The sequence below is a fragment of the Ixodes scapularis genome, unplaced genomic scaffold (assembly GCF_016920785.2).
Source record: "Ixodes scapularis isolate PalLabHiFi unplaced genomic scaffold, ASM1692078v2 PGA_scaffold2__306_contigs__length_199485367, whole genome shotgun sequence".
NCBI lineage: Eukaryota > Metazoa > Arthropoda > Arachnida > Ixodida > Ixodidae > Ixodes > Ixodes scapularis.
The window spans coordinates 141,897,543-141,922,126 of record NW_024609857.1 but is presented as its reverse complement, the minus strand read 5'-3'; the positions used below and the strand labels follow the sequence as shown (position 1 = coordinate 141,922,126).

At 49.0% G+C, this 24,584-nt stretch overlaps 1 protein-coding gene across 2 annotated transcripts in view; it reads right to left on the bottom strand.

Annotated features, from left to right (window-relative positions):
- Positions 1 to 552: 552 nt before the first annotated feature.
- LOC8027262 (vacuolar fusion protein MON1 homolog A) overlaps positions 553 to 24,584 on the bottom strand; it is a 47,388-nt gene continuing 23,356 nt past the window's right edge. For both annotated transcript variants that reach the window (XM_029975888.4, XM_040502743.2), the window contains exons 5-9: positions 16,132 to 16,359; positions 15,450 to 15,625; positions 11,853 to 11,973; positions 6,814 to 7,077; positions 553 to 1,014 (exon numbers count right to left, since the gene is read on the bottom strand). In XM_029975888.4, the coding sequence (XP_029831748.2) occupies positions 874 to 1,014; positions 6,814 to 7,077; positions 11,853 to 11,973; positions 15,450 to 15,625; positions 16,132 to 16,359 (930 nt within the window). In that variant the 3' untranslated portion in view covers positions 553 to 873. The remainder of the gene's footprint in view (positions 1,015 to 6,813; positions 7,078 to 11,852; positions 11,974 to 15,449; positions 15,626 to 16,131; positions 16,360 to 24,584) is intronic.

Genomic DNA, 24,584 nt, shown 5'->3' with positions numbered 1-24,584 from the left:
AAGAAAATATGCATTTTTCAGCAAAAAAAAAAATTATTAAAGTTCTTTTATTAATTTATATTGTTTTATAAGTGGATTGCACTGTATCATATTTCTTTTCTATTTTTAATATTCTGTGTATAACTTCGATGACCCGCGACTTTGATTGTATTTGGTGGTTGTGTCTAAACCATAGAAAACGGCACGTGACTGCGGAGAAGAGAGTAAGCGCGCCTCAAACCGGCCAGTTCTCCTCCTCTATCGGCGGTTTTTGAGCAGGAGGAAAACAAACTTCGAGCAGGAAATTGTTTTCTGGGTAGTTGGGCTCTCATAAGTCATGTACAAATAAAAACCTAGGCGAGCATAAATACCCTGTCACAGTGCCCGTCAGACTTTCGCGTCATCCGTCCAACTTTTTCCCCTTGTTTCGGATTACTGTGACTGTACATCTCTCCTTTGTCCATTTCCTTTGCGCCGTTTGTGCCTGACAATGGTCGACCAATTGTCAACGCTACACTCAACTTCATTTGCGAGCGAGTACATATCTTTTGAAACTGACCCCAATCCAGCTGGTGTGAACAACTTATTTTAATGGAAAAGTTAATTGCTCGTTACATTGCAAAAGGCAGTGGATGAGAATTACTTGCCTCTGACGAAAGTAAGTACTATATACAAACGGGACTTTAGTCCCAGAGCAGAGGCGACGTATTTGAAATTGTCACGAGCGTCCCATCTTTTACGCACGGCACGATTACTTGCCACAAAACTGTTCTAACGTTCGGCTGCCAGTAAGGTGGCGGCTGAACGAACTCCATCCAGTCCCTCCCTGGTCCTAGGTTCGTAAGGCACGCGGGGTGACGACAAGAGGGCCCTCGTCACGTTTACTGCCGTCCCTCAGAGGCTGGCGTAGCTCATGATGAAGAGGCGCTCCTCCTCCCGCTTGATCCAGTGCAGCAGCTTGCTCATGGCACGCACTGCCGCATCCTTGTCCACCAGGGGCTCAAAGGCTGCATAAAGCTCGAAGCCAGCCATGTGCTGTGCAGAAAAAGGCGGTGCAAACCACATTAATTACCGTCAACTCGCAAGACCGTGACTCAAATGTCGCCGCTAAACCAATTGCCATATTTCAATTTGTTTTTATTTTAGCACACATAAGTTGCATTGTTGTATGGGATGCACCGACGGAAATTTGGAAAAACACTGGCTTGTATACTGAAAAATGTATATTATGCATGTTAGAAAAGGTTATGTTTTAAGAATCACATACACAATGTTCTACTGAAACTTCCAAATAAGCACGGAGCACTACAAAATGTGGCTGGTGATGAACTATGGCGGCAAACGGCAATACCATTTGCCGTAATAAGGGCAACCCACTTCATTTTCGTTCTTGAAAAAAACAATGCAGTCCTCTTGGTATCACCTAGGAAAAACACACGTCAAATATTATGACCTAGTTCTCTCTTAAAAAGTTTGTTAAACTGAAAAACTTTACAACGTGCCAAGTTCCAGAAATTGGCTGATTCCAGCGGGTGAATCGAAGCGCAATCAACAGCGGCTACGGCGTGGGCGTAGCCAACATTGAGCTTAACGTCATACCATAGCCCCTTTTTGTTCATTTCTACTTTTCCCAGCAAGCGTAACGGGTGAAGTCAGCAACGCTTCCTCTCGGCGCTCAGTGGTGTCCACGTGCCTGCGCAACACACTTCTTGGGAGACATCCCGCCAGTTACCGCCGTCTCCCGCGTCACAACCGCCGTCATCGGCTCACCATTTGTGATTATTGTCTCTCGGAGTTACGTTCACATTACGTGTGTAGACTGATGCCGCAGTTGTGCAGACATTGTCGAACGTTGTACACACCAAAACGGGGTGAAGTGTGTGGTGCAGACGACAGTTGCACCTGGTGCACGCCCGCACAATCCTGCCCGTCGTGTAGAGGATCCCGTGACATCTCATGCCACATGATAACCATGTTCATGGTGGCTCGAAGCCAATGTTGCCGGACAGAACCGAAGTTTCGGTTTTGATTTCTGCTCATGTTTAAAGGGGCGATGCAACGATCTTTTGTATTTTGCGCGAATACCGCTTAGAACGGATCCCTGACGTAAATGACCTGTGAAATACCCGTTCGTTTTTCACCACATGCAATCGAAGTCACAGAACAAAATAAAGAAAAACGAGCAGCGTTCACCCCCTCAACTCGCAGCCAGAACAATCGGCCACGCGATCTAGAGCCGATTATATGCCGCCAATGTTAATCATAGCCATGCGCTGGGGTTGGCAAGGCACAGGACACGCGCTGAGTTCCAGACACTGTTATGGTTCGGCTGTTGTCATCATTGCAGCGATTGGACACGGGACACTACCCGAATGCTTCTCGAGCTATCGCTATCGACTATCACGAGCCAAAATCGAGTGCCCACGCCATGCTCGGGCCCAATCTATGAGCCGCATTCAAATATCGTCACTGGGCGGTACTGCTACCGCCCAGCTACGTCATGAGGTTTTGCGAAGGAGAGATTGAATGAAAACGCTCGGTTTTGTCCTCAAAATTACAGCGGAACAAAGGAATTTCTTGGTCAGTGGCGTTTCGTGCGAGTATCCTTGAGTCCCACTAGTGCCAGTGAGCTCGTGTAAAGTGAAAAACATTCCAACTGAATATTGTTGCACCGCCCCTTTAAATAAGATTTAACAATATATACATACCATTTTTTTTGCGAAGAAAGTGACATAGTGTCTATTACTAGAGCTTTTTAGTGTTAAAGCACTCATTGTCCCGAAATCTTTAAATTTGAGTGGAGTTGCCCTTTAAAGAGACAATGAAGGCAATTTCGGATATTTTTTTGGCAACTGAACTGGGTTCCAGGCACGTCTCGGGCCACGTTGCCCAAATTTCAGCTGAAACCGGGGCTTGCATGCCGCGCAAATCAATTGGACAGTCGCGGTAATAATCATACTGCAGTGGTGGTCCGGCCATTTTAGGTTTTGGAGCAATTTTTGGAGCAAGAAAAATCCAATTTTGGAGCAATTCGTATCACATAAACTCCCCTTTTGGAGCAGGGAAAAGCTCGTTTTGGAGCACCTTGGTATCAGGAAGACTAAACATTTTGGAGCAGCATGAACATAGAGCAGTTCTGTGCCATGTCTTTATTATTATATATATACATAGCCTCCTCTATACGGAGAAAGCCTGGCACATCGACGACGGAGCCATAGAGCGCGCGGCCGCAGGAAAAAGGAGAGGAGGAGCGCGCCCAACGGTGACCAATATGGTAGCGCAGAGCAGAAAGGGCAGACCTAGACAGCAAGCGCTTGGGTCATGAGCGGCCGCTCCCCGAACCACGCTTGTTTTTGTGTTTTCGTCACCGTCGTTTTCGTACTCGGGGAGAAACGGGCGCGGCGATTCGAAAGGGCGCAGGGAGAAACGGGAAAGGGTGGTCAATGAGTTTCTCCTCTCCACGGTAGCGACAAGAAAAGAGAGAAAGAAAAAAAAAAAAAGATTGTTTCTGCGTTTGGCCGCTCGCTCTTTTGTGGCGCTAGCGGACAAGGTTCTCTCCGCTCCCGTTTCTCCGCCCCTCCTTTCCCATTTACGGCGGCCGTCTTTTCACGCGACGCGCCAGGCTTTCTCCGTATAGAGGAGGCTATGATATATATTACGGCTGCCGAAAGTCCGAAACTATAGCGATTTATTAAACATGTTTGTAAGCTCTATTCTGAGTTCGCACGCAGTGCGACAGTATGACAACCAAGGGGTGACCAATCGTTTACGGCATTTGACATGAAAAGGAACACGCAACAATTCGCAACAAGGAAATCAAGCAACGACCACGCGATCAAAAAGAGTACCACGTTCGGTATTGATGCCGCTGGTCTGCCGGTGAACGAGCGTCCAAGCAAATTTCTACTATGGGGTCTGTAACTTAAAACGCGCATGCAGAAAAAAAGACTACTCACGTTGGCTCCTCTTTAAGAGGACTTAGTAGTGGTGATGCAGAAATGAACAGCCACAACGCCGCATATCAAAACGGTCGCAACAAAACAATAATGCGCAATAATGCCACTGGGCCGGAAACCTGAATTGGATTGTGATGGCTATGGTAACGGCTCTACCCTTTATATCGGGCGGCAGTTTGCACCTGCTTGCACCACCTAGAGCACTATATAGCTCTATAGTGCTCTGGCACCACCTAGCCTAGAAAATAAAACACCCCCGGGTTGCCAGCCGAAAACGCCATTCTTCCAAAAAAGGATTCGTTCACGGACCGACTAGCCCTTTTTGGCGCAGTTTGGCGCGGTTTGGCGCAGTTTGGCGCAATTTGTGTCCTTAGGCGCAGCAAGGCGCAGGTAAAGGAGAATTTATCAAAATGGCGCAATTGGCGCAGCTGGACCACCCCTGATACTGGTATCGACTGGAGCGACGCCCCGAGAGTTGCGGAAGAAGCCAGGAGAAGCGGAGCTCACGTGATGTTGGGGGGCCAAGAAGCGTGACGTCACAAGAGACGCGTCAACGATTGGTGGAAAGAGAGACGTGCCCTCGGTCACGTTTTGGTTTGCGATTTTTAGAAATACTGTTCTAATTTCTGCTTGAATAACCATGAAAAGTATAAATCGGACCAAAAATGATTACTAAATCATAAATAAAACAGCATAATTGTTTTTCTCTTTGCTATGCTGAACGTGAAACTGGCAACGAGCAACTATGGGCAAACAAAATAAAATAAAAAAAGAACACACGGGAGACGTTGGTTTTGGGGTCAGATGTCGGTGTCATGTTCACTTTGGGAACACTGCACTCAAAGGATTCTGCAAAATGGTAGTCGTACCAAACTTGTGTGCTGTAGATGGCTGTTCTAACAGTCGACTGAAGACCAGTAATCATTCATGCGACGCTCGTTTTCATGCGTGGGATGCTGTTTGTGTCCTTTGACGACGAAAAGAGGACATCCAACTTTGGTGAAAACCAAAAATGGTGCTGTTTATTTTCTCCATCTTGGGGGCGGAAGAACCGGTTCCCGGAACGCTGCCGCTTTCCCCTCGACATCTCCCCCGTGTCCCTGTCCTTCGGCAACGCGCCGCTCTCGTCTCGCCCGTGCGAATGTTGCTCACTGCTTCCCTGCTCGGAGCCTACGAGTTGCTTGTTGCCGGCTTGGCAGTCTCCGTCGGGTGATGGCGGAAGCCGCCACACACATACTCCCGTTCCGTTGGTGTTAGGTCACTGAATGGAAGCCCCAACTCGCTCGCGAGAGTGGCAATGTCGTTCATGTTGACAGATTTGACGAAACGACTGCGCCGCTATAATCCACCGCGGTAACCCGAGTCTCGATCTCCTAAAAGCTACCGATACCGACTATTCACACTTGACGTCACTCCTACGTCACCTCCGTTTTCGGAGGCCTTGAAATGAGAACGGAGATAGTTCAGTTTCGGTTCTTCAGTTCTTTCGTAGGCACACAAATACGCGTCACAAATGTCTACAAAAAATTAGGCAGCGTGCTAGGTTCCCAAGAAGCCTAAAAACACCATTTATAAAAATTTAAATAAAATCGTCTGCCTTCTCTTTTTAAGTCATTGTTGCAATACCAAGTTCTGGCATGTCTGTAGTTTTTTTAGCCCCATTAGCCCCAAAAATCTTTGTCCAAGTTGCGGGCTAAACACATTCTTTTCGTGTAAAGCTCGTCAAAATATTGGGTGCTGGAGAAAATCGGCCATTTGCATTAAGTCCTTATTTCAAACTCTTTTTGCTCACGTCCTGCCCATTGAAAAGCACGGTGAAAGGGCCCAACTATGCACCCGATCTCGCTACCCCGGCGTCTCCTTCGGCACGATAAAGTATGTGTGCTATGGTCAGCGTCACCATGGCAATGAAGCGTCTTCTTAAAGGAGCTGTGTAACAATTTCAGGGCTTTGCTTAAATTATTGTGGAAGTTGATGCCTGACACTTCTGAAGTGAACTACAGAAAACAGATTTTGCCTGGATACCCTAGTTTGTATTTAAAAAAAATGAAAAAGATCCAGGTTTTTGCCGCCTCTCAACTCGTACGTCGTCTTCCGGGTCACGTGCGCAGTGACGTTGAGGGTGTAGGCGAGGGGTTCCAGAAAAGTTCTCTCTTTAGAGCCATCAGTGAGCAGCGAGAACTCATCCGCTCGCGACCGCGTGACCACGTGCTGGCGGGCGCCGCACGAACAATATGGTGAAAGGAGGAAAGTCTCATCCGGGTCCGGCCATACCCGTCCGGCTCTGTCCCCTTCCCCCTCCGGCTTCTGGCGGCTGTTCACGGTAGCAGAGAGAGCTGACAATTTTGTGGACCTAGGATAGATGGTGTCACTAAAACTCCGTATAATAAAAGTTTTGTCGATGATACCAGGTTTTGACGCATTTATATATATGTTGGAACGACCAGATTTATAGAAAAGTTACCTTTTATCGAGTAGGTATTCGCACAACTTGCTATGTTTCTACAAGATTCCCCATTGACGTCACGCCGCGTGTTTCTCATGGCCGCCGCTCGCGGCTGCAGGTCAGGGAATATTATAAGTTTTGCCTCGCTATTGCGCGGCGGAATCGTAACATTTCGATGAAAGGAGATGTGCTTCCTGTCATTTGTGACAGGGTGAACAATATCAAAAGCAGAAGATGCCAATTCTTTCAACGTTAAAATCGTTGCACAACTCCTTTAATGGAGGAACAGATCATTGAAATACATAGATGCTCAAAATATTAATGAACACCGAAAAAGATCCGCCGATGTTCCCCCGTAAACGAACTCCGAAAAATCTACAACCTACGCACGGCCCCATCGTATCATGGCCCAAAAGTGTCGCCCCCACTCACCCATCCCATGAGGGTCTCCCTGTCCGAGGCCCAGAAGAGGATCTTGAGGGGGCAGGCCGGCTGGTACATGCGGTGGTGCAGCAGCCGGTACTGGGCCAGCAGCCGCTGGGGCACGCAGGGGGCCTCCAGCCGGGGGCTGCTCAGCTGGGCCCCGCTCTTGCTTTTGTACACAAAGTGGTACAGCTCGGGAATGCCCGCCTCCCGCACACTGTACCCCTTGGCCGCCTGGCTCACCGCATCCAGGCAGCCCTGCCACATCAGGCGCTGCACGCATCACGCACAAGGGCCACATCTTAGGAACCGCTTTCTTCCAGCGTACAACGATCCGGTAACAAGAAACGGTCCCCCCCCTCCCAGCACTTATGTCGTGGCAGGGGCAACGGTAACACGGAACAGGGACAGATGTATGGGTCAAGCTTTGGGGGTGCTTTCGGCAGAGAAGCCTGACGTCACAGACGAAACGTCGCCCATATCTATTTTGTTGACCTAATTGCCATTTTGACCAAAAACTAAACATTTCTTTAAAAAATAAACATAGTGTACTAAGTCGATTTCTTTATAAGAAACGAACGAAGCATTGTGCAGATATATTTTGTTGACCTTAAAGTTTCCATTTCACCAAAAACTACACATTTCTTTAAAAAAATGAACTCGGTGTACTTTGTTATTTTTTTCTCATTAAAAGTTGCTTTTGGTGGGCTTGGAGGGAGGAGAGGGGTGATCGCCCTTCCTTTCCTTTCTTAAATTTACCCGACACAAAATGTATTGTGTGCATCGCCTTGCGGTGTTGTTGCGCGGATGAATATGGTACATAATTTATACCGCAATGGCGCAGACATCGTCGTGTGTAGCGTCTCTAAAGAAAGTCCTGCCGAAGTTTGAACTCTGGCTGGAGATGAACGCCAAGTTCACAGCTGTTGCAGTCGCGCACTCCAGCTTTCGCCTTCCTAGTTCGCATATCTCCGTTCCCTCCAAAGCATGTGCTCGTTTTCTTCCCCTCGCCTCCTGCACGCTCTCCCATGGGAGCGCTCACTGCCCTGTAACAATTTAAACCCGCTTCTCCCGCGTGCGCTATTGGTACATTGGCTCGGCGTTGGATTCACAGCTGGGGAGACCTCACTTCCAAGCTTTTATTATGCTAGCGAATTCTGCTGCAAGGCTTCCACGTTACAGGAAGCAGCTAGTACGAGCCAGCCAGCTATATTGTTGAGGGACGAAAATGGATTGACAGGTGTAAAACTGAAAATAAATGTTTGTCGGCAAAGTTGCGCCAGAAATAAAAAAAGAATGAGCATCGAGAACGCAGCAGCGAGCGCCGAGGTGTCGACTTGACAGCTGGCTTGTGCGAGAGTGAGTAGGCAAGGCTGCTCTGGGCTCCTTATCAACTCTGTGTCTCGAACATTCGGTCTTCAACGTTCCAGGGTCAAAATACTCAGGAGACTGACTCGGCAAGGTTATGTTGGCCTCCTTATACCTATATTACACTCGGGGTTAGAGTAAATATGAATCTGCTAGAAGTACGGAGAAGCATTCCCTCTCGGCCATGAACGCGGCAATCCGTTCCGTGTTGCAAATCAGACCGTTCCCACCTACAGAAACCGGTTGAGAATGCTTTCTGCATTGCAAGTCTAAGTATCCAAAAGCTTGTGTTCCAGCTCCTTGGGCTGATATTATTCCTTGTACTGTGCCCTGGGCTCCTCCCTATACGGCACCGATTGCTCTGCGGAAATGACGGCATGTGGTTCATTTTCGCTGATAATTCGCGACTCCAGCAAAACGGACGCCACCAAGCGGGGAAACCGGGAACCAGCCGGACCAGGTCATTCCGCGCCCCTTTGCGTCTCTGGTGGCTTTCGCGGATACGTGTTGTCGGCGCGGTGGCGAACAATGTAAACTGACGAAGGTCCGAAAATTTCTTAAGTTTGCCTGAGTGTTCATCAGTGTGGTGAAACCTCAGTAGATTGTTTCCTTCCATCACTTGTTTGAAAGCCCTTTTACTCCACAACACACGGTCGCATAATTTTAATTTCTTGGATGGGGAGGAATCACGGAAAAACGTTTTGATTTCTTGTCTGTCTCGAGTCACAATCAAGGTGACGACTACTTGGTAACTGATAAGTGGTTTCTTTATAAGGATGTAGAACAGTGGACCGGGGACGACAGACGAGGCATTTCACTGGAGGGAACACCAATGTTGCAGTCAAGTGAACGGGAAGGTTCGATAGCTGATTTTCTTGAGTTTGGTTGTGTTCAATTAGCTTCAAGTTTGAGCCACCCACGCCGGTCAGTGCGTTGGATATTCATCTTGGCTGCTTTTTGCCGAAAAAGCCTCTGGACCACACTGAAGGAGTTGGGCTGATTTCGCAATTACTTGATTCAGGAAAACCTGCTCGCTGCAAATGATGAATGAGGGAAATTATCAGTTTTCAAAAGGTGGGGGATGCGTCTCGCAACATTAGAAGCTGTCACGGCTTTTCAATCTATCGCGCCTCCCAACATTTATATTATACCCCCGTCGAAGCCAGCAGCAATATACGTCTCCATTGCTCAGGTCGACCGGCCACAAAAAGTACTAATTTTCTCCGTTCAGGATTCGAAGCAAAGTTCAATGCAGAGAGGTTCTGCGTGAATTTCCAACGAAGACTCACTTCAGTTTGTCTCCGTGCTGCCGGCTAGAACCATTTGGCTAAGTTTAAGTAGCATCTCTTTGTCTGTCAAATATACTTTTATTCAGCAGTTCACCTAATAGCTAGTCAACTAAGCTCATATTTCAACCCGAAGAATATACTAATATCGCTTTAGTGGGACATAGTTCGTAATATAATACATAACCCGCTCGTCAAAATGACTTCTCGATTGCTACTAAAACCTGAATTGAAATGCGAGTATCAGCTGCTTAGTGGGGCGCCAGCGGGTTAACATGCTCCTTGGCTCACGAAGCGCTTGCTTAATTTTCGTAATTTTCCTGCAGCCTGTGTTGTTGACCGAGCAGACGACTGGATCTGTTTCCTTAAAGGGCAACTCCGCTTCATTTTTGGTTTTGAAAAAACAATGCAGTCCTCTTCAGTATCGCCTAGGAAGACCACACGTCAAATATTACGACGCAGTTCTGTCTAAATGTTTCTTAAACGGTCCGGCAAACTTCGCAACTCGCCAAGTTGCCGAAATCGGCTGACTCGAGCGGGCGAATTCAGGCGCAACTAACAGCGCAGTCAAGGCTACGGCATGGGCGGAGCCAACATTGAGCTAAACGTCATCATCATGGCCCCCTTTTGCTTGTTTTTACTTCTCCGATCGAGCGTAGCGCATGACGTCAGCAACGTTTCCTCTCGGCGCTCAGCGGTGTCCACGTGATTGGCGTACGAGCCTGCGCAGCGCGCTTCTTGGGAGCAGACCAACGGCCCGCCGTGGTCCCGCCATTACGGCCGTCTTCCGCGTCACAACCACCGTCGTCATCTCACCGTTTGTGATTATTGCCTCTCGGAGTTTCGTCCACACTATGGACACCACGTACGCAGAGTCGCAGACTTATGCCGCGGTTGTGCAGACGTCGTCGAATGCCGTAGACACCAAAACGTGGCGAAGAGTGCGGTGCAGACGACACTCGCGCCTGCCGCATGCCCGCCCCCATCCCGTCCGTCGTTGGGCCGAGGATCACGTGACATAAGGTACCACGTGATGGCCATGTACTTGGTGGCCCGAGGCCAATGTTGCCGGACGGAGCCGAAGTTTCGGTTTCGATTTCCGCTCGTGTTTAAAATTAGATTTAAAAATATATATCCCATTTTTCGCGAAGCAAACGACGTAGTGTCTTTTACCAGGGCTTTTTAATTCGAAATCACTCATTATCTCGAAATCTTCGGAATTGAACGGAGTTTCCCTTTAAACGCGGATACGCACAAAAGCTCGATTTCGCGGACAGATAAGTCGCATGGTCGAGGCATGCGAGTTAGCTTAAAATTACTCTCGGTGGAACAATTCTGTAGTCATCGCCGCTTTCCTTAGATGATCAAAACCGGAGCCCATAGTTTCGGTTTTGAACGAAATCTCCGAAACGAAAGTTTGACATGAAAAGAAAAAACACTGGGAAAACAAACGCTCTGCAAGTTTACGTGCACCGGCTACACTTAACCGTCTCAGTACCTATAAAATTGGGCATTAAACAAAAGAAAATCTGCTAAATTGAATGCACCACCTGTTCAGACGGCCCAGCCGAGCCGACGTGACCTGGACTCAGCCGCCAGGTTTGTTTGGTGGTGGCGCCCCCTATAGGTCACTGGAGTCGCGAATAGAGTTGCGCAAGTATTAGAAACTTTCAGCTATCCACAAATAGTGTTTGTTATTCCATTCCCTTTTAGAATATTAGAAAATTATGAGTGATGACTTCAAAATTCCCCGATTTCTCGAGTCAAGCTCCACAGCTTCGCATCGGCGCTCTCGTGTCGAGCTTCCCCCACTTAGCACTGGCACGCATGCATACATTTTCACTGTTTTTTACGGGCGTGCTCGGAAGAATGAGTGACATCGCACAGCATCTCGGTTGGCTCAATGGGCTCAGAACTTTGGCTCCCTGTTTTAATTCCAAACTTACGCGGTTACCAGTATAGTTCGACCCCTAATTTGAAACAACAGTGCCAGTGAAAATATCAACCTGCGTTATTTTTCTGCTTGCCACGTTACAGTGCGTTTTACCCAGCTCATCTTATCGGGACATTTTCTTTTTAAATGCAGGTATGAAAAATGTTTCTTGCGCAATAGAACTTCTTCTTGCGCACCATGCATATGCAAGTCTGCTCTGCCTCGTGCCATATTCAAAGTGCAACATGAGGGGCGAATTCGTCAACTGGCGGTCGGGAGTCGGCCTTTAGATTTAGGGCCCGTTCACTTTCGCCTTAGCCGTATCACTAGCAGAGAAATCAGTAGAGAAACCTCTCGGAACGGTGGAAGCACGGTAGACGACGACGGGTACGCTAGATGACACTTCGTTTTGCCCAATTCAAAGAGAAGGCAGTGAAGATGGACAGGAGCAAAGGGGGCACCTCGGTGATCTTGCGCTGGCACTCCTGCAGCGGAAAGAACAGGTCCCGGTCCACGGTGAGCAGCAGCAGGCAGGCTGGGCAGCCCTGTGCCAGGTATGACACGTGCGCGTGGAGGAAGCCACTGCAACGCAAGATACCCCCGTCAATCTGTCGGGCCCCAGACACTCTGGCTCAGCAGCGACATCTGGTGCAATCCATTATTTTAAAATAACCGGCGCCATTTGGTTGAAAATGGTGTTCGAGGATTTCCCAGATGAAACAATGCACGCATTAGGAAGGAGAGGGAAGAAGCATCTTAGAATGAACTTGGGAGTAAAAGATGAACCACAATAGGCACAAAAGGAACTTTGGGGGAATCTGGGTCATCGGAGCTCAATAGAGCCAGCAGGGCTCACTATTTCCCTTAGTCGAGGGAGTGCCCATACTTGCTTGAGCACATGTTCACATATTTTTAGAGCAGGACTTTCTGCAATATCTTAAAATGGTCCATTGTGGATCTTCCAGGGTTTCTAGCAACTTATTATTGTGAAATTCCCTGACTTTTCCAGGTTTTCCCTGACAATTTCAGTTGAAATTTCCTGACCAGTGTAGAGGCAATTAAATATATAACACCATTACTACACAAGGCATTGAGTATTGAGTACTGTGAGGATCATTTTACACGGGCTTAATCCAACTTACATATTCCGAAATATTCGGGTTTGTCCTGTCCGGAATAAACGAGCGCTCTCTTGCCGCCAACATCATCAGTGAAAAGGCCACTTCCAGAAACTTGATGAAAACACGACGCTCAACCACACACTTCAAAAACCGAATGGCAGCATGGCCGCCAGATGCACACTTTCGGATACTTTCGGCTTAAGGCTTGGATTAAATTGGGGTCTGCGGCCTTTTTATTTGTTACTACATCTAGTAGCTCTAATTAAATCTAGCCTAGTGTTGCGCCCTCAATCCAATCCAATCCAATCCGATGCTTGGACTGGATTTGTCGACTGTTACTTTTGCATCACGTGGCACACTTTACATCGGGTGAGCAAAGCCTACACTCCACTCCAACCAGAATTGTTTGCCTATTCTTCTGCCGCTAAGTCCTCGAGTCTTTGCTCAGGGCACTTGATGGCGTTTTTGGCTCATTTTCCCTGACTGGGCTCACTTTTTGACAATATCCCTGACCATTCCCCGATTTTTCTCAGTAACTAAAATTCCCCCGACAATTCCCAGTTTTCCCGATTTTCCCGGTCGCTAGACACCCTGATCTTCCTATTTGGGTCAAATCAAAGTTTGTCCGCAGACATATTTTCTAAAAATCTGCAGCTGTGCTACTATTTGCAGATCAAACCATCCTATGCAGAGCTGTATTGTCGCCGGCCCTTTTTAATGTTCGCCTTCCCGGTACGGGTCGTCATGCCGCTGCAACTTTTTGCAGCGTCGTCTCGTCGTCCTCTCCTACCCGGTGTTTCTTGCGGGAGCGTCGCGTGGGGCGACTCGCAACATGTTGGCACGCAATATGAGTGCAAACACGTTGCGACGAGTGCGAACACGCAGCTGGTTGGCGGTGCAAGTGTCTGGCGCACGGCCAACTCTGCTGCTCTCCATACGCATGTGAAACCACACCTCAGGCTTCGGACACCAAGATATCCGAGTTAACTTCCGCAACAGTGCTGTTCTGCATTCGAACTGGGTGACAAATACTGATTGCCCGAAGACGAGAAAATGTCGGTTTATAGTATATCCCCCCGTTTTTTATGCTTCAGTACGTAGGAAATGAGCCCTAATGCAAGTTCATAGACAATCGCGATATGAGTGACAGACTTATGGAAAGAAAAGAAAATATAGTTGATTATTTTATGCCACAAATAACCATTTTTTATATTTATTTTTATATATTAACTCGTTAGCCACCTACCATAGAGTTCCGAAAGAATGCCTACCCAAAATGAAGAGATAAATGGTAAAAAACAAGGGGTGGACTATCTTTGGGGATGCCACAACAAAACTTTATTAAAAATGAATGATCAACACCCTGGTGCCGGCCACAAAACACATGACATGGGAACTGATACCGCAGATCGCGGACACCGCAAATTCGCACTTCACGATGCAGTAAACACGCGGGAATTCGCTATGAAGTCCCGCGTCACGTGAAAGAATACCACAGGTTACGGACGCAGCAGACTCGCGTTTTACAGTGCGAAGGACCCGCGAAAACCCGCCGAGAACTCTCATCTCACGGGAACGAATACCGCAAATCGTGGATGCAGCAGATTCAAGTTTTGTGGTGCAATAAACACGTGGGAACTCGCTACAAACTTGCCTGTAATGAGGGAACAAATATTGCGAGCGCAGATCATGGACAAAAACGTGGGAATCCGCTAGAAAGTTGTATAATTCAGGAGCGAATACTGCAGATTGCAAACGCAGCAGAATCACATTTAAGATGCAATATACACGCGGGACCAATTCACATAGAATCAAGATCGAAAAAAATTGCGGGAATCCACTACAAACTTTATGTCACGGGAACGGATAATGCAGATTGTGGACGCACCAGATTAGCATTTCATGGTTTAAAGTACAGACGGGAACAACTCGCAGGTTATATGAGTCGATATCACGCAAGCAGATTGCGGACAAAAACACGGGAACCCGCTACGAACTCGCTTGTTAGACGTGCATCAACTGCACGGTTGATGCAATTCCCGTCAGACGTCGCTAGACGTCCAACAAAAATCGGGAGGGTGGGCGATGTTTTAGAATTTTTATGTTACAGATAATTAGCCAGAAAAACAGGGTGGGCGATCTCTCAAGGGCGGGCGTTCTCTCGGAACTTTACGGGATAGAGTGGCCAAGACAGTCACAACCACGCAGTGGTGTAACTTAAAATATAACAAACAAGGTAACAACAAAAAACATAGAGAAAAATGCCAGTAAATAAAAAAACTGGCATAGCACTCCCAATACAAACAATGTGACAAGAAAAAAAAAAAAACAAAAAAAAAAAAAACACCTGAGTGCTGTTTAGTAAAACAACATTAAAACAATATCTAGGGTTAATGGTGGAACTTTGTAGAATGTGGATGTAATGGATGCAATTTCTTCTAACACATGTCCTCGGTGATAAGTGAGTGTATGAAGGAAGTATGGTAAGCATGTCGAGGGAGTCTATGTTCGCAAGCTCACCAGGAAGTATAAAGTCTGTGTAAGCAATACCTACAAGTAATCAATTGCCATTTGCTTAAGCTTAACAAGAAAGCTAAAACAACCAAAATTTGAAAATTAGAGGTGAAAGAGGCCAAAAGTTCTTGAATCGCAGCTCAATCCAAATGATTTTTCCCCCCCCAACTTTCAATACTACTAGAAAGCCCAGAAACAGAGATGCCCGTGGGAGTCCACTATGTTCCTATTGGGTGCAGTATAGTAAAGAGAAACAAATCCCACATAAATCACCAGGTTATGTGCCATTTGCTGGTTCTCAGATTATATGACGCTCGCTCGTGACAATGTTATCGTAGAAATGGACTCGTAAAACGCATTCTGCGTTAAAATCATTTGGATTGTCGTGCGGATGCCCCTCGCAGGACACGCCATACTGCCCACCTGGGGTCAAACTTGGGCAGGCAGACGGGGGTCCAGGCCTCTGCAGTCTTGAAGGACTCCGAGGCATGCACCAAGTTGAAGAGCAGGTGCAGGTCCATGTGGTGCAGCTGGTACTTGCGCATGCCCACCAGGGCCACCAGCTGGTTCTCCGCCACCAGGATGCCAAACACCAGCTTCTGCATTGGTGCGTAGACAGCACGCACGCACACGCTTGACACGGGGCTCAAACCGACGACTTCCTCAGGTCGCGAAAGTAGACACTTGGACTAAGATAAAGAAGGCTGGAAAAGATCCGCCCCGTGTTCGCACACAGTGTGCGCTCGAGAGAAAACAGTGCTTGACGACTCGTTGTATTAGAGTACAATGTGCCACCTGGGCAGGATTCGTTGTCACCGGATGTGGACACGACTAGGTCGGCCCGGTTATGGAACTGCTCGTGGATGCCGCTTCCACGTGCAATACCCCCGCTCTCCTCAAACGTTTGCCTCCTGCCGTTCCAAGCGCGACAGTTAGGGACATGGCTTTTGCGGTAAGTACACTTGGCTCCGCAGCCTCTAGATGGCGCCTGAAACGACGAGCGGTGGTCTTGGGGTGAGAGAGGGGGTCCGCCCCTCTGCACTGGTAACGCTACCCGATGTCAAGCAGGTTCCACCGCGTCGATGCAAAGGTGGGGGAGAGGTACCTTGTGCTTGGAGCACTGCCGCACCATGGTCTGGGTGATGGTCTCCCTGACGGAAGGGGCCAGGGGCAGGCAGCGCACGGCGCCCAGCAGGAAGCTGGGCTCCTCGTCCATGAGGTCACACAGGGAATCCAGGAAGCGCTCCGAGCCGGCCAGCAGACGACGCAGGTCGAAGTTGCCCCGCTGCTCAAACACCCGGCTCAGCTGGCTGCCCGTCACCACCGACAGGATCTGTACGTGCATGGCAGGGGAGAAATGCAGTTATCTGTTGTAAGAAAGTTTGTGATAAAATAAGTTGTAATAAAATGCACAAAATACTTTCCATCTTTTTTTTTCTTTGAGAGCTATATCTAATATGCATGTGTGTACTTGGTATTGCTTATGCCATTTAGCTCTTCAAAATAATATTTACTGTAATGTTGTAGACTGACCGTATTGAACTGCTGATATGTTTTGTACACCCGCAGGCGATATGAAGGTGAACGCCGGACCGTCGACTGGTCCGTGCTATCAGCACCATGACGCAGCTGCCATGGCGGCGCGCTTCACCGAGAGCAAGTGCCTGGATCGAGCGCTGTTCTCAGCTCTGCTGCTACTCCCTGCTGAAAGCGTGGAAGTGGGTTTCGATTTCGGCATCGCTTTTTGTGGTCGCCACGCCCACGTCATTGTCAGCAAATGATATGCACACTGCACGTGACCTAGAGCAGACATTGTTTGGCATGGTTTATACGTGACTCAACTGCTTTCTTCATTCATGAGCGATCGCTAATAACTGCAACAAATGTGAAATGGGCTGTGATTCAGCAATAAATATTGCCGCCCGCAGGGCCGAGCAAGCAATGCTCAGTCACGGGCTTCTAGAAGATTTGCGTTCATTCTCGCACCAGGCGCAACTTTCCCCCTGCTTCCTTCTTCTCGAAAGTGCCAGGTCATCCTTGCCCGAGAGCACGATGCTCAAACTTTCTTTGCCGAACTTTCGAGATAGTGACGCACTGTAGGTAAGCAGCTGCCTGCGACCTTGTCTAGTCAGTCTCGCTCTCGCTTTCTATTACGCCGCCTACTTTTCTGCTGCCTCGACTTTCTTTCTTTGCATATTTTGTTTGGCACAAGTTCGCCTATTAAACCTTTATTTTTCAGTTCACTGTTCTTCGAGCGCTTCAACAGAAATGCCGCCTCGAGTTCCAAGGGATGAGCGTGTCCAGATCGTTGTCCTTGCTCAGGAAGGACTTTCACAGCGGGAAATATCGCGCAGAGTTGGAAGGCCCATCAAAACCGTCCAAAGGATTATTGCAGCATTTCGTGATGACGATGGACGCTTGGACGATGCCCCCCACCGTCGCCGTCCCCACGCAACTACAGCAACAGGGGACCGTCACATCCTCGAGGCAGCCTTGGGCGACCCTTTCCGCGCTGCCAGGGATATCAAGGACGCACTGGAACTCGAGATCAGTGACACTACTGTTCGGAGACGCCTCTACGATGCTGGCATACACAGCCGTGTAGCTTGCCAGTCGCCGCTGCTGATGGAAAGGCACAAGTAGCTGCGGCTTGACTTCGCCCATTCTCTTCAGAATTGGACTGTGGAGGACTGGACCCACGTCACCTTCAGCGATGAGTCTACCGTACGTTCTGCACCCAGTTAGACGGGCAGAGGCGAGTTTGGAGGCCTGACAACTTCTGGTAAGCTTTATCAGACCTTTAAGCTAATAGACTGTATAGATTTATCTTTCCCTTCGCAACGTTCAAGGCCATTAGTGACCAAGACTTTCTGAGGAATCATCAGTGGTCAGCTATAAGCTTCCCGTCCGCCGCTAAAACCTGAAATCTACAAACAAATATAAGCCTTACCTGAAGTAATGATAGCCAAGTTCAGCGGTGACTAAAAGAGACAACAATGTTCCATTGCCTTGCAGATACAACTATCACTTTATCCAGGAAGTGGCCGCCAGTGGTCGTAGGTGCGTGAATGTCTGGGGTGCCATGTCCTGCCAAGGACTTGGCCCCATCTTCAAGATCGACGGGCGCCTGACGTCGGAAGTTTACTCTGACATAGTTGACCATGTCTTGATCCCCTACGTCCTAAATGGGGTCTTTCCGGATGAGGACTTTTGGTTTTGTAGGAACCCAAGTCTTGGCACTACATATTTATGTACATTATTTACAAGGATAAACGGGTCAGTGATGTTCACTGCTTGCCGGAACGGTCGAGCGCGCGGCTTGAGAGCCCGTTGATCTCTTGTGTCCCGAGCTCCTTCCTTCTCCCTTTCTTCTTTTTCATCTGTGGGCGGTCAATGTATGCCAATGCCCACAAATACTCACCTTCCCCTCCCTTCGCTGCGCCGCAACAGAAGAAGATAGACATTTATTTGTGCTAGTCCCATATGTGAGTAGGTGCTAAACACCACGAAACTTGTCGAGGTCCTTTTCGTTTGCGCTGTATCACGCTCGTGGCGCGAGCGAGGGCAGGCGCAGACGTTTTGGCTCCTAAGTGTCTGGAGCCATATCGGTTGACTTGAAATGGCGCGCAGGGCTCGTGGCGGTTGAAGTTGTAGGGCAGTATATTAGTTCGCATCGAATGACTTCGGGGGAATTGACTTGAAGGGAGGCAGCAGGGGTCAGTGGTTGGGCGAGCGGTGAGGATATGAGGATGGGCAGCGTCGTTTGCATTAGGAAGAAATTCTAGGTGAGCTGGCTTCAGACGGTCAACAGAAACGGTTTCTTGCCGTCCATTGTAGTCGATGGTAAAAGTTTTAGCTGCCCTGGAAAGTACTTTGTGAGGCCCAGAGTACGGTGGTTGCAGGGACCTCTTGGTTCCGTCTCTTCGCAGAAATATGTGACTGCAGTTGTCGAGGTCGTTCGAGACGTAAACTGCAGTTCGATCTTGTGTGCGTGGGAGCGTGGGCCGGAGGTTTTTCATTATCGTTCGAAGCTGGTTTGTGTATGTCATGGGATCGGGAGCTGGTTCTTGTAAGGCGGATGCAAAAAATTCGCCTGGTAGGCGAAGAGTTGAACCATATACCAGCTCGGCTGGGCTGTAGCCAAGGTCCTTCTTCAAAGCTGCTCGTAATCCGAGAAGTACGATGGGCAAGCTTGTATGCCATCTGTTTGGTTCAGGTTGCGCCATTAGGGCCGCTTTAAGTGAACGATGGAAGCGTTCGACGAGGCCGTTTGCCATGGGGTGGTAAGCTGTTGTTCGAATGCGGCTTGTTCCTAAAAGTGAGAGTAGTTGGTGGAAAAGTGCAGACTCAAACTGACGTCCCCGGTCGGTTGTGATAGTGGATGGGACGCCGAATCGGGAAATCCAGCCCTGGATGAAGGTGCGAGCCACGGTGTCCGCTTGGATGTCTTGGATTGGAAGTGCCTCCGGCCAACGGGTAAACCTGTCGACGCAGGTAAGGAGGTAGCGGAACCCCTCACATGGTGGGAGGGGTCCCACAATGTCGATGTGGACGTGGTCGAAACGTTCTGTGGTAGTTGGGAATGACTGAAATGGCGCGTAAGTATGACGCTGGACCTTCGACTTCTGGCATTCGATGCAGGTTCTGGTCCAGCCGCGTACGTCTGTGTTGATTCCGGGCCAGAGAAATCGCTCAGTTATAATTTTTTGTGTAGCCCGAATGCCAGGGTGGGAAAGGCCGTGCATGGAGTCAAAGACTTGTCTGCGGAAGTCGGTGGGTATGAAGGGTCGTTGTGTGCCTGTTGACAGGTCGCAGACTATTTTCTTGGTAGACGTAGGTAAGATAATCTCATCGAATATGAGTCGACCAGGGAATTGACGCATCTGTTGAAGCTCCTTGTCCCGTTGTTGCGCTGAGCTAATGACATCAAAATCGACAGCGGGCGGAAAGCTCAGTCCGCCAGAAAACGAAGCACACCGGGACAACGCGTCGGCTACAGGATTATCGACGCCTTTCACGTGACGGATGTTGGTTGTAAACTCGGCGATGTAAGCCAAGTGCCTTGTTTCGCGAGGTGAATATGTGTCCCTGCCACCTTGCAAGGCGTATGTGAGAGGTTTGTGGTCCGTAAGTACATAGAACTGCGTGCCTTGTAGAAAATTTCGAAAATGCCTTATAGCAGTGTAGATCGCCAGCAGCTCGCGCCCGAAGGTGCTGTAGCGTTGTTCCGCTGATGTGAGCGTTCTCGAAAAGAAAGCAATAGGCTTCCAGATTCCCTCTATCAACTGCTGTAGAACGGCACCTACTGCAACTTCAGAGGCGTCGACCATAATGTTCGTTTTTGTGTCGTGTTGAGGATGTGAAAGAAGTGTAGCGTTTGCCAGTTCACCCTTAATTCGGCTGAAAGTCTGCTCTGCAGTCGAAGTCCATTCTAAGGGGGTTGACGGGGGCTTGCTCCCTTTTAGGAGTGTGGTCAGCGGTGACAGGACTGCGGCGCACTGGGGAACAAATCTTCTATAAAAGTTGACAAGCCCAAGGAATTCCCGGAGTTGGCGAATGGTTTTAGGTATTGGGAAATTGTTGATAGCTTCCACCTTTTGTGTGAGAGGTCGTATGCCATGTTGGTTAACTTCGTGGCCCAGAAATTCGAGTGTTGTTGCTGCCAGCTTGCATTTTCCTCGGTTAATATTGACTCCATATTCGGCGAGGCGCTGGAACAGCTGCCGCAGGTGTTGGACGTGTTGGGTCTCATCCTGGCTGAAAACTAGTAGATCGTCGACGTATGCGAAGCAGAAAGGCAAGCCTCGAAGGACGGTGTCAATGAACCGCTGAAAGGTTTGGGCTGCATTTCTGAGTCCGAACGGCATCCGGAGAAACTCGAAAAGGCCGAAAGGTGTTGTAACGGCCGTCTTGGGAACGTCTGCCGGCTCCACAGGTATCTGATGGTAGGCCTTGACGAGATCTATTTTCGAAAAAATAGTGGAGCCGCGAAGAGAGAGCGAAAAGTCGTGAATATGTGGTATTGGATATCTGTCCGGAACAGTGGCGTTGTTAAGGGCGCGATAGTCTCCGCAAGGGCGCCAGTCTCCAGGTTCTTTCTTAGGCACCATATGGAGGGGCGAGGCCCATGGACTCGAGGATGGACGGATGATGCCCAATTCAAGCATATGCTCGAATTCGGCCCTGGCAATCTTGAGACGTTCTGGAGCCAGCCTTCGTGGTCGAGAATAGGTGGGAGCACCCGTGGTAACAATATGATGCGTCACATCGTGTGGTACCGGTTTCGAAAAATTATTAGGACACGTCAGACTCTTGTATTCATTAAGAAGTCTATCGTAAGGTGTCGGAGAGTGATGAGGAATGGACGGGGGAAGAGGCGACGTCATTCTTACTCCCTGTACAGTCAAACGAGTGGTGTCGTCTACCAGGCGAAGACGAAGCATGTCTACAAGGAGGTGGTAATGACGGAGGAAATCAGCTCCAAGTACGGGGTAGGAAACCGCAGCGATGAGGAATACCCAGCGAAACGTTCTGCGGAGCCCTATGTCGAGGGTGAGGGAACGTTCTCCATAAGTTGCAATTGGTGTCTTGTTGGCAGCCTGCAATGTACACGGTTGTCTCTTACTCGGATGGATGCTTGGCGGTGCGGGAAGGATGCTCACCTCGGCGCCCGTATCAACGAGAAAGCGTAGCTTGGAGTTTTGGTCGGTTACGAAAAAGAGGCGGGTGGGATGGCGAGCGCTCCGACTGGCCGCCTCTAGCGGGGCGCTGGGCAGTTTTCCGACGCCCTGCATGGCGCGCGACATTTTTGGGCCTTGCTGCCAAATTTCTAGTGGTACCAGCAGATTCCTGGCGGAGGGGAACCAGCTCGTGATGGTGGATTTGAAAATCGTCGTCTTGAGGGGGATCTTGACTCATGTCGTGATCTGGACTCAGCCCCTGTTACGAGTGCGTTCACTTGCAACGCCAGGCGGTTGATCTGCTGCCGCATGTCCTCCATAGCAGTAGATTGTGGAACGTCATGTGTTGGAGCGTCGGTTGCTGATTTCTGGGAACTTGAAGCAACCATAGAGATGTTAGGGGAGGCCACTTCGGCGACTCTGTCCGCCAGCTGAGCTAAGGCGTCGATGGAAATATTCGCTGTTGGTGCGAGCACCATTCTGACGTTCGCCGGCAAACGTTGGAGGAACAATTCCTTCAGAAGCGAGGGATCAAAAGTGGTCGGAGAGTCTCCGAGTAGTTGCTGGAGGCGGCGAAGCATTTGGGACGGTGTCCTGTCACCAAGTTCTTCGGACGTCAGCAACTGTTGGAGCCGTCGTTGCTCAGAAATGGATGTTCGCCTCACCAGCTCAGCTTTTAGGGTATCATAAGGGTTCTGAGGTGGTGGAGCGAGGATGAGGTCCCGCACCTCTGTCGCAATTTCCGGTGACAAAACTGCGATGATGTGGTGGAATTTCGTAAGTTGTCCGGTGATTTTTGCTGTGGCGAATTGCGCTTCCACTTGGGCGAACCACAAGAGAGGATCAGATGGCCAGAACTGAGGAAGGCGAAGACGAACCGCCGCGATATTTCCGTCCTCTTGATTGGTGGTCATCTGATCCTCTCTTGTGGTTCGCCCAAGTGGAAGCGCAATTCGCCACAGCAAAAATCACCGGACAACTTACGAAATTCCACCACATCATCGCAGTTTTGTCACCGGAAATTGCGACAGAGGTGCGGGACCTCATCCTCGCTCCACCACCCCAGAACCCTTATGATACCCTAAAAGCTGAGCTGGTGAGGCGAACATCCATTTCTGAGCAACGACGGCTCCAACAGTTGCTGACGTCCGAAGAACTTGGTGACAGGACACCGTCCCAAATGCTTCGCCGCCTCCAGCAACTACTCGGAGACTCTCCGACCACTTTTGATCCCTCGCTTCTGAAGGAATTGTTCCTCCAACGTTTGCCGGCGAACGTCAAAATGGTGCTCGCACCAACAGCGAATATTGACGACCTGAGTCCCATTAACACCTCCCGTTCCACCAAGACTCTTCTTGCTGAACGGGGCATACGGGAGCTGCCATGGCCTCCCAAAGGCACTGACGTAAATATCATCGAAAATGTCTGGGGCATCATAAAGTCAAAACTGGCCACTCAAGAGCTTCACAGAGCATCTCCGAACGAACTCTGGGCAGCCGTTTAACGAGAGTGGAACGACCTCGCGCAACAACGACGACCTGGTGCTCCACCTCTACGGAAGTCTGCCGCACAGGATTCAATCTTTAATTCACGGAGAGGAAAACTCCTTAAGATACTAAGGCCCCGCTCAAATCCGACAAAGATTGTCGGACGTCAAACCGGAACTGTCAAGAATGAAGAAAAAAGGGGACGTGGTTCCTGCCTCATGTTTTGCCTAACCGGAAGTCCAAATCCCATTAACCCTTAAAGGGCAACTCCGCTCAATTTCGAAAATTTCGAGATAGTGACTGATTTTGCTTTAAGAAGCACTCAAAAACAATCCCCAATCCTTTGTTTCGCGAAAAATGAAATATTGTTCGTGCAATTTTACTTTAGCCATGATCGCAAACCGAAACCAAAACGGTGACAAAGCCGGACAACATTGTGTCTTCGGCATCACTGAGCATGTACACCCACGTGATATACAAGGGGTCACATGACCTACCACGCGGACATGCACTTCGCAGTCATCGTCGCGTCGTCTGCAAAGCACGCGCCGCCACTACATCGCTTTGTCCGACAGGTTTCATGGGAAAAACACACGAAAAGGTAAGTTTCCCCGAAAGCATAATTTGTAGGAATTCGTGGGAGGCAAACTCTAGGAAAGCGCATGTAAATACGCTTTGTCGAGTCTGAGGTTCAGACGTGTCTTGCTTTTAGTATTTTGTCACCGGCAATTTCTGCTGAAACTTAAATTGTGTGTAGTTAAAATTATTGTTTCAGTGTGTTTAATGTATGCGTATAGGACTGTCCTTGTTTGTTGGTAAAAATGGCTCATCTCGTCAACAGCTCAGATGGTAAACCTTTCCACTCATAATTTCACTGTTTCAGCAAAACGCGAGAAAGCGCCGCTTGAAATTGCACGCGCACTCGACGTTATCGAGTGCGAGTGCAATTGTACTGGATCTTTATATAACCGCGTCCGCAACCGTTTTGCGAACGCAAATCCGCTTCCAGTGTGAAAAAGCGGTAGAGCGTGTGAACGCTGCGTGAAGGGTATGACCTCTCGAAAGCTCACGATCGCAAATTATGTTGCGTTTCACTGAAGTGCCCTTCTTGCATCAATCGCACAACACGTATTTATGCCAAAGCGATGTGGCACAACACTGAGAGCCGTTGCTTTTGCGTTTCTTTACAGGCATCGCACGTCAACGATACGCACCGAACACACAAACCGCGCTCAACGAGGCGACGAGGCGTCGGCGCGTTGGCCTATCAGTAGGGAGCTGGCCGAGCGCGTCGTTCACGTTTCTCACGTCGCACGGCGCTGCCAGCGCTGCTCTTCCCGGGAAAGAAAACAAAATGAAAAAACCTCTACATGCTTGATGACGTCACGGAC